The sequence below is a fragment of the Sciurus carolinensis genome, chromosome 12 (genome assembly GCF_902686445.1).
Source record: "Sciurus carolinensis chromosome 12, mSciCar1.2, whole genome shotgun sequence".
In the NCBI taxonomy this organism is placed as follows: Eukaryota; Metazoa; Chordata; class Mammalia; order Rodentia; family Sciuridae; genus Sciurus; species Sciurus carolinensis.
In genome coordinates, this window is record NC_062224.1 from 77,028,029 (window position 1) to 77,040,668 (window position 12,640).

At 39.6% G+C, this 12,640-nt stretch overlaps 1 protein-coding gene across 1 annotated transcript; it reads left to right on the forward strand.

The window, feature by feature from the left end:
- Positions 1–383: 383 nt before the first annotated feature.
- Positions 384–12,356, forward strand: Nek2 (NIMA related kinase 2). The gene is made up of 8 exons (XM_047520716.1): positions 384–609; positions 1,423–1,640; positions 2,035–2,275; positions 4,738–4,820; positions 5,568–5,694; positions 6,788–7,007; positions 8,596–8,721; positions 11,483–12,356. The coding sequence occupies exons 1-8, from the start codon at positions 514–516 to the stop codon at positions 11,707–11,709; spliced, it is 1,338 nt and encodes a 445-aa protein (XP_047376672.1). The 5' UTR covers positions 384–513; the 3' UTR covers positions 11,710–12,356.
- The last annotated feature ends 284 nt before the right edge of the window (positions 12,357–12,640 follow it).

Consider the following 12,640-nt stretch of genomic DNA (forward strand, 5'->3'; position numbering starts at 1 on the left):
AGGGTTCGCGCGGCCGCGCTCAGGTTCGGGGTCCCAGAACTTCTGAGAGGAGGGCGTTGTGCAGAGAAGAGCAGGTAGTGCGAGCGGAGTGGAAAGTCGGAAGGCAGTTGGATCAGGTGGTGTGCAAAGGAGTCGGAGAGGCCCTTGGACCTCAACTGGCGACCTCCACGAGGGACAGAATTGTCCAAAGCCTCCTGCTGCGACGGCTCTCCTTCGCCGGGGTTCTTCCTTTGGTTTAGCTCCGCCCTCTTCTCCCTATTGGTTGAAAACCGATACCGACGCGGTTGCTTAGCTACAGCCTTTTCCCAAGATGCCGAGGGTGTTGTTTTTCTTAGCCAATCAGAGAGGCGAAGCGTCCTCACCGTCCACCAATAGGTTGCGAGGCCAGGGCCTGCGACGGTTAAACGCTGCCCGCGGCTGGGGTGGCAGGTCGGTTCCCTTACTGGGGCTCTGGGGGACCGTGGCTGCGGCGCGACCTGCCGAGGTCAGCGCGAGTCCGGCGGCGGCCCGGCCATGCCGTCCCGGGTGGAGGACTATGAAGTGCTGTACACCATCGGCACGGGCTCCTATGGCCGCTGCCAGAAGATCCGGAGGAAGAGCGACGGCAAGGTGAGCGCGGGCCCCGGGCCTGCCTCCGCTCCCGCCGAGGTTCCGGGTGCCCGGGGCGAGCGCCCTGCGGGAAGGAACCGACGGACCTCCGGTGGTGGGTGCGGGGAAGTCTCGGTGGTCTCCCCAGGGTCTGTCCTGGATCGCTCAAGATATGCGAGGCTGCGTCCTTTCTTTTATGTAATATATATTTCCGGCTTTTGCTCGTTAGTTTCTGACCATTTCCTTTCTTTTTCCTGCTTTGGCTTGCCCATGGTCCTCCATTGGTGGCAGCTAGCTCACTCTTGAGCAATTCTTAGAGCTAAGGGTAGAAATCAGGTGCGAGAAAGGGTCAGGATCGCCAGGCCTGAAACTTTGTATCTGCCCTCAGAACTCATTTAAAATACCGATCACTCGGGTTAGTAGCTTCGTCTTTCACCATGTGTGTAGGTAGAGCTTGTACAGAAAGAAACACTGGAGAGGAAGCTGCCTGACCGGTTGGAATAGTCAGGGACTTTGGAACACCTCTCCCCTGACTGTGACCAGAGTACTTTTTGACCAATTTCCTATTAAGCAATTGAGAGTAGGGGGGTTGAGGGAGTCCTCATGTGCTTCATGCGCCTCCCTCCCCCAATAGCATCATTTACTGCTTAAAATTTTTTAGAGGAGGATTATGGCAATAAACTCTGGGCTCTTGAAGTTTATTTAATTAATTACATGATCATGACTTTGAATTGTGGGATATGTTTTAAAAGGAGGTAATTTTTTAGGTTTTGGAACTTCCATTCTTTGTTTTGAGTATACCAAGTTCATACCTTGGAAATTTTCTTATTTCAGATATTAGTTTGGAAAGAACTTGACTATGGCTCTATGACAGAAGCTGAGAAACAGATGCTTGTTTCTGAAGTGAATTTGCTTCGTGAACTGAAACATCCAAACATTGTCCGCTATTATGATAGAATTATTGACCGAACCAATACAACGCTGTACATTGTAATGGAATATTGTGAAGGAGGGGATCTGGCTAGTGTAATTACAAAGGGAACCAAGGAAAGGTAAATGTAATCTTTCATTTTTAAAATGTCAGCTCTGCCATTTATTACCTATAATCGTTTTAAAATTAATTCTTTTTTGCTCATTATAATTATACATAATAGTGTATAATATAATAGTGTTAATCTTTTAAGTGTAATCTGAAAGGGGTCTAGTTTTGTTGCTGTTAAGTATCTTATGTTAGGATCAGGGGCAAAGTACTTAGTAACAGAAGAGTGTTCTTGTATTTGGTGGATCCATGGTACTTTAGAAAATCACTGGTGAGTCAAAACCCATATTTCACATCAGAATAATTATTTCACTATTCATGTACAAAAAACAAGATAATCCACCTCATTCCTTATTTGTAATGATTTTATTCAGAACTTATATGCTTTACAACTGTTTTGGTTTCAGACAATACTTAGATGAAGAGTTTGTTCTTCGTGTGATGACTCAGTTGACTCTAGCCCTGAAGGAATGTCACAGGCGAAGTGATGGTGGTCATACTGTGCTGCATCGGGATCTGAAACCAGCCAATGTTTTCTTGGATGGCAAGCAAAATGTCAAGCTTGGAGATTTTGGGCTAGCTAGAATATTAAACCATGATACGAGTTTTGCAAAGACATTTGTTGGTACACCTTATTACATGTCTCCTGTAAGTATTTCATAATTTAGATGCTTTTTAACTCCTTAATGCTAAGCATTCAAATGCAAGCAAATTGATTTGTTGTTGGTTTCTTTGTATTAAGCCAAGAATTAATAATACTGTTCCAAGTGAACCACCTGACCCTTATACTCCTCTGTATCAACAATTCAGCAAGTTTTTATTGAATGATTACCATGTTTGAAGCTCTGGAATTAACAAAGATGAAATGAGTTTTGTCTCTGCCCTCAAGAGCAGCTGTGTTTTCCAAAGATAGTCCTGGGCACACCTACATCAGACTCACTTGGAGGCTTTGTTAGTCCTGGTCCTAAGTTCACTCCCAGTGAATCAGGATCTCTGGGAAGGTCCGTGGACACTGCATTTTAATGGACTCCCTAGCTGGATTCTTTTTTTTTTTTACCTCCACCCTTCCTCCCCCTAGTTGGATTCTTGTGTTTGGAGATATTGGATTTGGGAAGGTCACATACTTCAGATAATGTATTTTTACAATGTTAACTTTTTAAATTATTTTTTTGTTCCCCTTTCCTGAAATTCATTTACAGAGTTCATCACTTTACTTTGTCCATTGCCTCTATTAATGGATATTTTGTTTCCAAAATTTTTCACCATTCTAAGGAGCCCTGTCTGCATATCCTTGTATGTATTAGTCATTCCTCCTTTTTGATTATTTCCTTGGAGTATAGTTCATAAGACAGTGTGTGACTATCATTAGGTATTGTCTGATGGTTTTTATTTATTTTCCCAATTTTTTTATTGGTGCATCCTAGTCGTACATAATGGTGGCATTTGTTGTTACATAATCATACAAAATAACAATATAGTTTGACTATCATTCCCCAGTATTTCCTCTTTCCCTCCCTCCTGCCTTTCCCTTGTCCCTTTCCTTTACTACACTGTTCTCCCTTTGATTTTCATGATGGTCTGATGGCTTTTAATAACCTTAAGTCAATAAGGAACAGCATCAGTGTATTTGTATATGAAATCTGAGCAGATATCAATGAAAAGATATTTTTTCATTTTTTTACTAGTTTACAAACATTTCTAGAATTTTCCAAATGTTTATAAATTATGCTAACAGATCTGACTGCAGTTTAAAGCTGCAAATTTATGACTTTGTTTTTGACTAAGATTAGACATAGCCAGAACAGTACCATTTTCTCACTGTATCAAATTCCAATTAGAATTCCTTTAACATAAAGGAAGATTATCCAAAAATGGTTCTTGGAAAATTTGAAACCTGTGCGATTCTTTTGTCCCTTTTTTCTCCGGTCCTTGTAATTAGATCAGTTTGGTTCTCCTAAGTCATTAATTGTCAAGGGGTGGTATCAAACTCACCTGGTGGGCTTTAAAATACTAACCGGTAACCTGGAGATTTTGGTACCTCCAGCCCTTTGTTGAGAGTAAGGGCTATGGTAGACTGTTGTTACCATAGGCAAAGAAGGAAGGCAAACTATTAAAATAGGTAATGAGAATATTAGTGATTGCTTTGATTTATATAGTGGATTAAGAAAAAATATATAAATGAACAATTCAGTAAGCTATTTATGTACCCAATTAAATATGGGCTATATAATATGTTTTGGTTATTCTGGAATTTTCTGTTTCTTTTATTTTATTTAAAAAAATTTTTTTTGTAGTTGTAGATGGACAGCATGCCTTTATTTTATTTGTTTATTTTTATGTGGTGCTGAGTATCGAACCCAGTACCTCACACATACTAGGCAAGTACTCTGCCACTAAGCCACAACCCCAGCCTCTCTGTTTCTTTAAAAATGAAATTCGTAGCTGGGCATGGTGGCATTTGTAATCCCAGCTACTCAGGAGGCTAAGGCAGGAGGATCACAGGTTGGAGACTATCTTGGGCAACTTAGTGAGACCCTGTCTCAAAATTAAAAAATAAAGGAACTGGAGAGGTAGCTCAGTGTAGAGTGCCCCTCTTTTCAATTTCTAGCACTGCAATTAATCACTCAAAATAAAATGAAGTTTCTAATCAGACTTGATGGTACATGCCTAGAGTCCCAGCTATTCAGGAGGCTGAGGTAAGAGGATTTTTGTGGGCCTTGGAGTTTGAGATTAGCTTGGACAACCTAACAAAACCCCACCTCTCAAATAAATAAATAAATACATACATATATACATCATACATACATTTAAAAAAATGGAGTTTCTAGATTGTGAATGCCTTTGAGGGTAGGGCTCTTTGAAATTCACTTTTGAATGGTCAGTATCTATCCAACAGTAAACATTTTCACTTGTAAGTGAAAAATAAGGGAATGGATTATATTTGACAATATTATCTTAGGGCCTTGCTAAATTGCTGAGACTGGCTTTGAACTCGTGATCCTCCTGCCTCAGCCTCCTGAATTGCTGGGATTACAGGTGTGTGTCACAATGCTCAGCCAACAAGATAAACTCGTAACTTCTTTTACTTTCTTACCTTTTCTCCCTTCTAGGAACAAATGAATCGCATGTCCTATAATGAGAAATCAGATATATGGTCACTGGGTTGTTTGCTGTATGAATTGTGTGCGTTAATGTAAGTGTAATAAAGTCAAATTCCTAGTCTAAGGTATCCACTGTCACCTTTTATTAGGTCCAACTTTTTGAACATCTGTGCTAATGAAAGCATATTCACATCTGAAAGAACTGTCAAATTCTTAAAAGTAAGGTAGATGAACAGTTTAAAAAAATAAAAGAGATGTCATCTATGAAGCTGGGTCCTGACTCGTTGAAGGGTCTTGACTGGTTAGATGCTTTCCTATTAGACTGATGCTTACTCAAGGGAAGAGTTCATAGGTCAGGCAGATAATGTAAAGCTACTCTTACAAGGACCCGGAAGAGATGAAACAGATTAAGGGGAGAGGTCTGGGAATTTGGAGGACAGAAAAGAGGTTCAATTCTTTTCCTTTTTTCTTCATTTTTTTTCCTACTAAATTAATCTGTAGAATGATGGTTCTCCCACAGGATTTGTGGGGAAGCAGTTTTTGTACCCCCATGGAACATTGGACAATGTCTGGACATTTTTGGTTGTCACAACTAGAGTGCTAGTGAATAGAGGCCAGGGATGCCACAAAATATCTTACAAAGCACAGGATAATCCCCACAGTGTGATTTCATCAACCCAAGGGTCAACAGTACGAAGGTGGTACTATTAAAGTTAGCTATAGATGAAAGTCTCAGAAGTAAAAGCAAATACAATTGGTGCTTATGCTTTTGATTGACTTACTATTATCTATTTTCATTTAAAATTTTTTCTTTTTTTTTACCTTATTTTTTACCCCAGGCCTCCCTTTACTGCTTTCAACCAAAAAGAACTAGCTGGGAAGATCAGAGAAGGCAAATTTAGGCGAATTCCATACCGTTATTCTGATGAACTAAATGACATTATTACGAGGATGTTAAATTTAAAGGTAAAGGGTATAAGATTTTATATTGCCTGGTTTTATATCTCAGTTAAAATTTGGAGTATATATTCTCTCTCATAAAGCGATAGAGACTAAAGAAGCATTAAATATATTTCCTTCACTAAATACACTCTGTTAACACAAGTGAAAACATGTAAATCTGGCAAATTACAGGTCCTTGCCAGCTGAACTTTTGTGCTTTCTTTTTCCTCCCATTCTTTTACATGCTAACAGATGGTTGGTGGCAAGGAAAGATTGCAGAAAGGGTCCAAATCCTCAGTTCCCCTGGTTGTTGCCACCTCGAAGTGACAGGTGGTCAGGGAAGGGGCTAGAAATAAGACTTCTTTTACTTTGCCTGAGCTCTAATTGTGAGATTAGAGACAGGAGGGAGGGAAGAGACAGGAGACAAGTAGAGTAGAGGAAAAAGAACTCAAATGAAGAGATTTTGTGGAAAAACTCTGACTGTGGGATGGGGAAAGAGATGTTCTGAGATTGGGCTGATGTGAGAGTAGAAGGGAAATGCTGTAGGATCATAACACGATACAGGGCCAGAAGGTCTGGGAGGGGATCCTGTTATGTGTGGTTTAGAGATGCAAGGGTGGTTCTTCCCTTACGGCAGACGCCCACCATGCTGTCACGCACCAGCACCAGTTGTACCAAAGGGATTGAGCCTTCTTAGAAAGGTGGAAGGTAAAAGGGGAATAAGTTAAAATCTATATTACTTTGTGGACTTGGAACCTCATAACCAGTGAATTTATTTTTTCAGATGTTTAAGACCTATCCCCTTAGCTGAGCACAGTGGCTTGGGAGGTGGAGGCAGGAGAATGACAAGTTCAAAGCTAGCCTTGGCAGCTTAGTGAGGCCCTAAGCAACTTAGTGAGACCCTGTCTCAAAATAAAAAATGAAAATGGACTGGCGCTGTGGTTCAGTGGTTAAGCACCCCTGGGTTCAGTTCCTGGTACCAAAAAAAAAAAAAAAGACCCATCTCTTTGAGCAGTCCTTTCTTTTGCCTTGGAAATATGTGCCCTTCTAACGTAACTGCTTTCTTAGGACAAATATTCTTTTATGCAAGACCGTATCACTGAGTATTTTTCCCTAGGATTACCATCGACCTTCTGTGGAAGAAATTCTTGAGAACCCTTTGATAGCAGACTTGGTTGCAGAAGAACAAAGAAGAAATCTTGAAAGGAGAGGGCGGCGATTAGGAGAGCCTGAAAAGTTGCAGAATTCTAGTCCTGCACTGAGTGAGCTGAAACTAAAAGAAATACAGTTACAGGAGCGAGAGCGAGCCCTCAAAGCCAGAGAGGAAAGGCTGGAGCGTAAGTCCACGTGGGGTGGGAGGAGCAGAGTAGCGCTGTGCGTGGGTTGGTCTAATGTGTATACATAACACAATAGCTCATATGTGTAGGTCCTACTAGAACCTTCTATCAATCAGAGAAACCAGAATATGTAGACTAAATAATGCAGCTCGCTGACACTTTCATGTTGGACTTCTTTCTCTGGAATCAGTTGCTAGTCATATATTTGTGGGTGTTAACTGTGTTGGGCCTACCTAACCCAACTGTCATTGTACCTTATCGTAGTGCTACTTATTTCTTTTTCATCTTTAATATGAATATCCTAAGGTTTTCTTCCATTGTAAAGGAAGGTTTTAAAATGTGCTGCCTTCTGTCATAAAATAGTCTAAAATGCTACTGTACTAGACCGGATATGCTTAGACAATACTGTGGAGAATATAGATGCAAGATACTCTAGGATTATAAATAATACTGTGATGAGTGTTAGTATTGATGTGATGAGTATTAACTGATTTGATGCTAGTTAGTTTTTGAGGTTGAAAATGTGTCTACTCCACTAAGACGAAAGTCACTACCAGGGTCTTGGAATTGCACCAGGTAGCAATAGCAGTGAGGATCTCCATCTTAACATTCAGAGACAGAGATGAAACTATGCGTGTCTCCTACCACCCATGTGACACCCTGAGTTTGCTTCTGTGGCCTTATGCCCTACACAGACTTCAAATGTTTTTCTATTTAAATATGCTTAAACATTAAACAATCTGTGTGTTCATTAATGTTTTGCTTCCTAAAGATAAAGAACATTGTATAGTCCTGTGAGATATGCTCACTGTATAGGGACAACCTGTGCTTATCTGCAAACTTTATTGGCTCTCCAGTCAAAAGAATTCTTTAAACATACACACACACACACTTTTTTCTTAACACTTTCTCCAGTGTTTTGTAATTTCAGGCAGTAACCTAACTGAAATCTGACTACTCTGAAATCTGGGCCATAAACTTTCATTCATAGGCTTTGTTTCTAATCTAAAGAGTCACCCCTTAATTCAGTTGTGTTTTTTTCCCCCTTCCATTTGGGCACCCCCACTGAACCATAAGAAAGATTTTGTGCTATGAGTCCACGGGATGCCCTGGAAATTAGCTGTTGCCTGTTTGCCCTGGAGAGTAGAGAAGGCTTTATTGTGTGTGTTCCCATATGAATACTCCCACACAACATGTCCAAGTAAAAACTAATTTTGTACTTGTGTTAAAACAAGTCCTTAACAAGAACACTTAAGACTGGGATTGTGGCTCAGTGGTAGAGTGCTTGCCTGGCATGTGTAAGGCACTGGGTTCAATTCTCAGCACCAGATATAAATAAATGAATAAAAATAAGGACTATCAACATCTAAAAAACAACACATAAGATAACATATGACATACTATGGCGCTAAGTTAAAAATGCATGACCTGGTTGATTAGGTTAAGAAGCCAGTAAGAAACCTTTCACAAAACATTACAGTGATCAGGCATGCTGGTTGGAATGATAAGAAAAGGTGATAAGATTACCAAATGTAAATTGTTTTATAGCCAAAGCTCTTTGTTCATTTTTTCCTATTGTGTTTTAAAGAGAAGGAACGTGAACTTTGTGTTCGGGAGAGACTAGCAGAGGACAAACTGGCTAGAGCAGAAAATCTGGTGAAGAACTACAGCTTGCTGAAAGAACAGAAGTTCCTGTCTTTGGCGAGTAGTCCAGGTATGAGAGTCAAGTCGGTATGCAGAAGTTGGTGCTACAAATGAAGACATGCACATCAGTGATGCCCTCAAGGTTGCCTTGGTAGCTCTTTTTCATTTTACAAAGTCTCAAATTTTAAGGTGAATTTCACTGAATATATGTGCTTCAATGGAAATAAAATTCTATTATAGCAGTGATTTATTTACTGGGTTCATAGACCTGAGACAGTGAGTCATGCTTTCATCTTCCATTTTATTTACCTTATCAAACTACATGTTTAGTATTTAATGTTCACTTTTTAGAATGAAGACATTTTCACAACAGCAAGTTGAAGTTTTTTCTTTGGGTATATTATCAAAACTGTTTCCATTTTCAAGCAAAAATCCTAACACTTTAATACTGCCACACCTCAACCATAGAGTGTGGCTTAAAAGACATAGAAGTTAATTGTAGGATTGACCACGACTTGAATTTTTGCTCGGACCCTTTCAAATGATCATGTATTTGCTGAAATATGATTAATGTGTGCACAGCTATGTGAGCCTCCCCGCTTCACAGCCTGGGGTGCAGACAGCTTGTTCACTGCCCTGCCTTCATGATGATTGTCTACACCAACAAATCCTCTAATTTGCTTTTTTCCATTTCATAGAAACTCAAAATCTAAGTTAGTGTGCTGTGTAGGATTTTGGAAAATGCAAAATGTTCAAATTCTTTTAATTTATGACACAAATTATTCTAAGTTTTATGTTGGTTTTAAAAATTTAGCATCTGCATTTCAATGACACTTCATTAGAGTTCTTATGACTCCCTCATTCCATGTAGAATAGCATGCATATATAAAGGCTGCCATTTCCACCTTTAATAATTTGGGAGAGAATCAGATCAGTTTGGTGAGTGTTGGCAGCATTTTGTAAATAGGACAAATAAAAAACCTGCTTAAATTAGTTTGATGATTGTAATAACTTTATAATGAGTGAGTGATAGAAATAAACTATTGATAGAAGTAAATGAAACAGATATATGACACAGGGGCTTCATCTCTTAAAATGTTTCTTTTTTCTAAGTATCACTCATTTCACAGTACACAGCTACATCTTTGGTAAAGCTGTCCTTTGTTTAATAAAAAAATCATTTTTTTTCTATTGAACAAAGTGTTCTTTTTCTATACATTTTTCTTTCTTATAAACTCTATGCCATTAGTAAGGTAATGTTGGTTTACAAATGTGTAAGTGTTTGTGGTAATAATAGGTGGATACACATGCTTATCATCCCAACTACTGGCCTGTAATCTCAGCCACTTGGGAGCCTGAGGTACAAGCAAGGATTGCAAATACAAGGCCAGGCTGGGCAACTTACTGAGACTCTCAAAATTAAAAAAGGACTGAGAATGTAGTTCAATGGTAGGGTTTCTCTAGGTTCAGTTCCCAGTACTGAGAGAAGAAAAAAAAAAAAAAAAAAAAGGTATTTGAGTCTTGGAGTTAAGGTCTGAAAGCAGTTCCTTTGCTTTGAAGTAGAAACAATACATGGAGGAAGTCAAGGGACTGCTGGAGGCAGGGGTCTGTGTGGCAGCCCTTCCATCTCTTCCTTCTTTATCCAGATAGCTCTGTGGCTTCTTTCTTCCTCACCTTCTACCTGTCTTTACTTTGCATTTGCCACCACCACCCAGCAGGCTGTCTTGGTATGACTTCCCTCACAGCACACATCACTATCCCAGAGGTCCATCAGCACTTGTTTGTTTGTTTATCATCTGTCTCCTCCTACTAGAATAGGGCCTTTGTTTTGTTCACAATGGCCCATACTATGAACTCAGTAAATGTTTAAACATATTTCCTTTAAGTGAGTACAAAGGAAAAATCAGAAGGCTCTGGAATTGAAACCTACAAGCCTCCAATCCCCAACAGGTTCTGTCAGTGGTTAATATTGTTGTTACTCTAAGTAAATATGATTATTTTTCCATATGAAAAACAGAGCTCACATTTTTTCAGTGCACCATTACTTTTACGTTGTCCATACAGCATTTGTTTAGGCTCTTTTTGAAATAAATTTCTGGTTAGTTGAGCTGCTTTGAACTACACACTTGACCAAAACTGTAGGTTTCTCCATAAGCAAGAGCCTCTGCTTCTGTACTCTCCTGGAAGTAAGGTGTCCAAACAGAATAGCCCTGGTTTTCAAGAGCAGGGATAAAAACACTGATTTCCAGAAGTGTTATACTGTACCCATCCTCCCCAATGCCTTTAACCCAAAGAAAAAAGTTGAATGTTGTGGGAATAAAACAAGCTGGGGAGTAGCTTGGTGGTAGAGTACTTGCCTGGCATACCCTGCATTCCTAGCACTACAAAATGAATGAATGAAACGTGTTACTTAAGTTTGGTACATTCCAAGACCATTTTTCAGTGGTATAGATTAAGAGGCTAATTGGTCTTGGGTGTGATGGTGCACCTGAAATCCCAGCTACTCAGGAGGCTGAGGCAGGAGGATAGCAAATTCAAGGCTAGTTTGGGCAACCGAGCGAGACCATGTCTCAAAATAAAAAGGGCTGGGAATGTAACTCAGTTGTAGAGCAACCCTGGGTTTGATTCCCCGTATTGGGGGGGCGGGGGGGGGCAGATAATGAATGGTTTCTGCCCATACCCTTAACCTCTTATCCCAGAGAAAATCAGACAGGTACCCACATTTCAAATGTGAGCCAGAAAAGGAAATATTTTTTGATAAGTATGATACACATGTAGGAGTTGAACTCCTATTCAAGTAACTCAAATCCTTTTTCTTTTCCTTTCTAAAGAAATTCTTGATCTCCCATCCTCAATAATTAAGAAGAAAGTTCATTTCAGTGGGGAAAGTAAAGAGAACATCATGAGGAGTGAGAATTCGGAGAGTCAGCTCACCTCCAAATCCAAGTGCAAAGACCTGAAGAAAAGGCTTCATGCTGCCCAGCTGCGGGCTCAAGCTCTGTCAGATATTGAAAAAAATTATCAACTAAAAAGCAGACAGATCCTGGGCATGCGCTAACCTGGCACAGAGATACAGAGCTGTGTGTAGTACTTAATAGAGCCAACTCTTAAAAGATTGATATTCAACTGCTGTAGCTTGATATACTTGGTTCCATGAGCCATGCCTTTTTTGTATAGTAAACATGGTATTTTGGAATTAATTTTGCTGTTTTTCAGCAACAATTGTATAAGATGTCTATGTCTTTAATTTTTCTTTTAAGAACAGCTTTATAGAATGATAATTTTTTGGTTGGTTGGGCTTTTAATCCTGTGTGCAATTACTACTAGGTGTATGAAATGTGACCTTTGAGATCTTGGGGAAAACAATAATGTTAGGGGGAAAAAAAAGGTCTTTACTCAGGAGTAGCAGTTATTAAGAAGTTTTAAATGAGTGGTGTGTGCTTACAATTGCCATGTCTAGTTTTAAATTTTAAGTGAGGTTTTAAGTGTTCTTGAACTTAGAAAACCAGATTGGATATTAACTGGTCACTAATATCAAGACATCTTGTATATAAATATTCCATGTGGTGCAAATCTATTATCTTTGTGGAAATTTATCACTCTGATGTCTGTACTCTTTTATTCTTTTTATTCTATTTAATAGCATATGAGCTGGCTGTCATTTGTCCACCTCTATCCCACTAAATAAAAGAATTCTCTAGTTTTCCTATATTTATGTCTCTTGCATTTGTTGATCTCAGTTGGAGGGATGTGTGTTTATGATGAGAGGGTGATAGGGTAGAAAAGGGAACACGGATCTGATGTTCAAGGGAGCCACCCTAGAACCTTACCACACATCTTGTTAGTCTACAGAAGCTAGCAGACCTGAAGTAGGTGATTCTGTTCCCTGGGGGACATGTGGCAACGTCTGTAGACATTTTTGATAGTCATGACTCGGGAGGGTAGTACTAGTGTCCAGTGATGCACACAACATTCTACAGTGCACAGGA

What these genes read in the sequence shown, in the direction of transcription:
- Nek2 (XM_047520716.1), top strand. Translation starts at nt 514, where the DNA reads ATGCCGTCCCGGGTGGAGGACTATGAAGTGCTGTACACCATCGGCACG. An exon ending in CACCTTATTACATGTCTCCT is followed by an intron (nt 2,276 to 4,737) that starts GTAAGTATTTCA and finishes TCTCCCTTCTAG; the next exon opens with GAACAAATGAATCGCATGTC. An exon ending in CGAGGATGTTAAATTTAAAG is followed by an intron (nt 5,695 to 6,787) that starts GTAAAGGGTATA and finishes ATTTTTCCCTAG; the next exon opens with GATTACCATCGACCTTCTGT.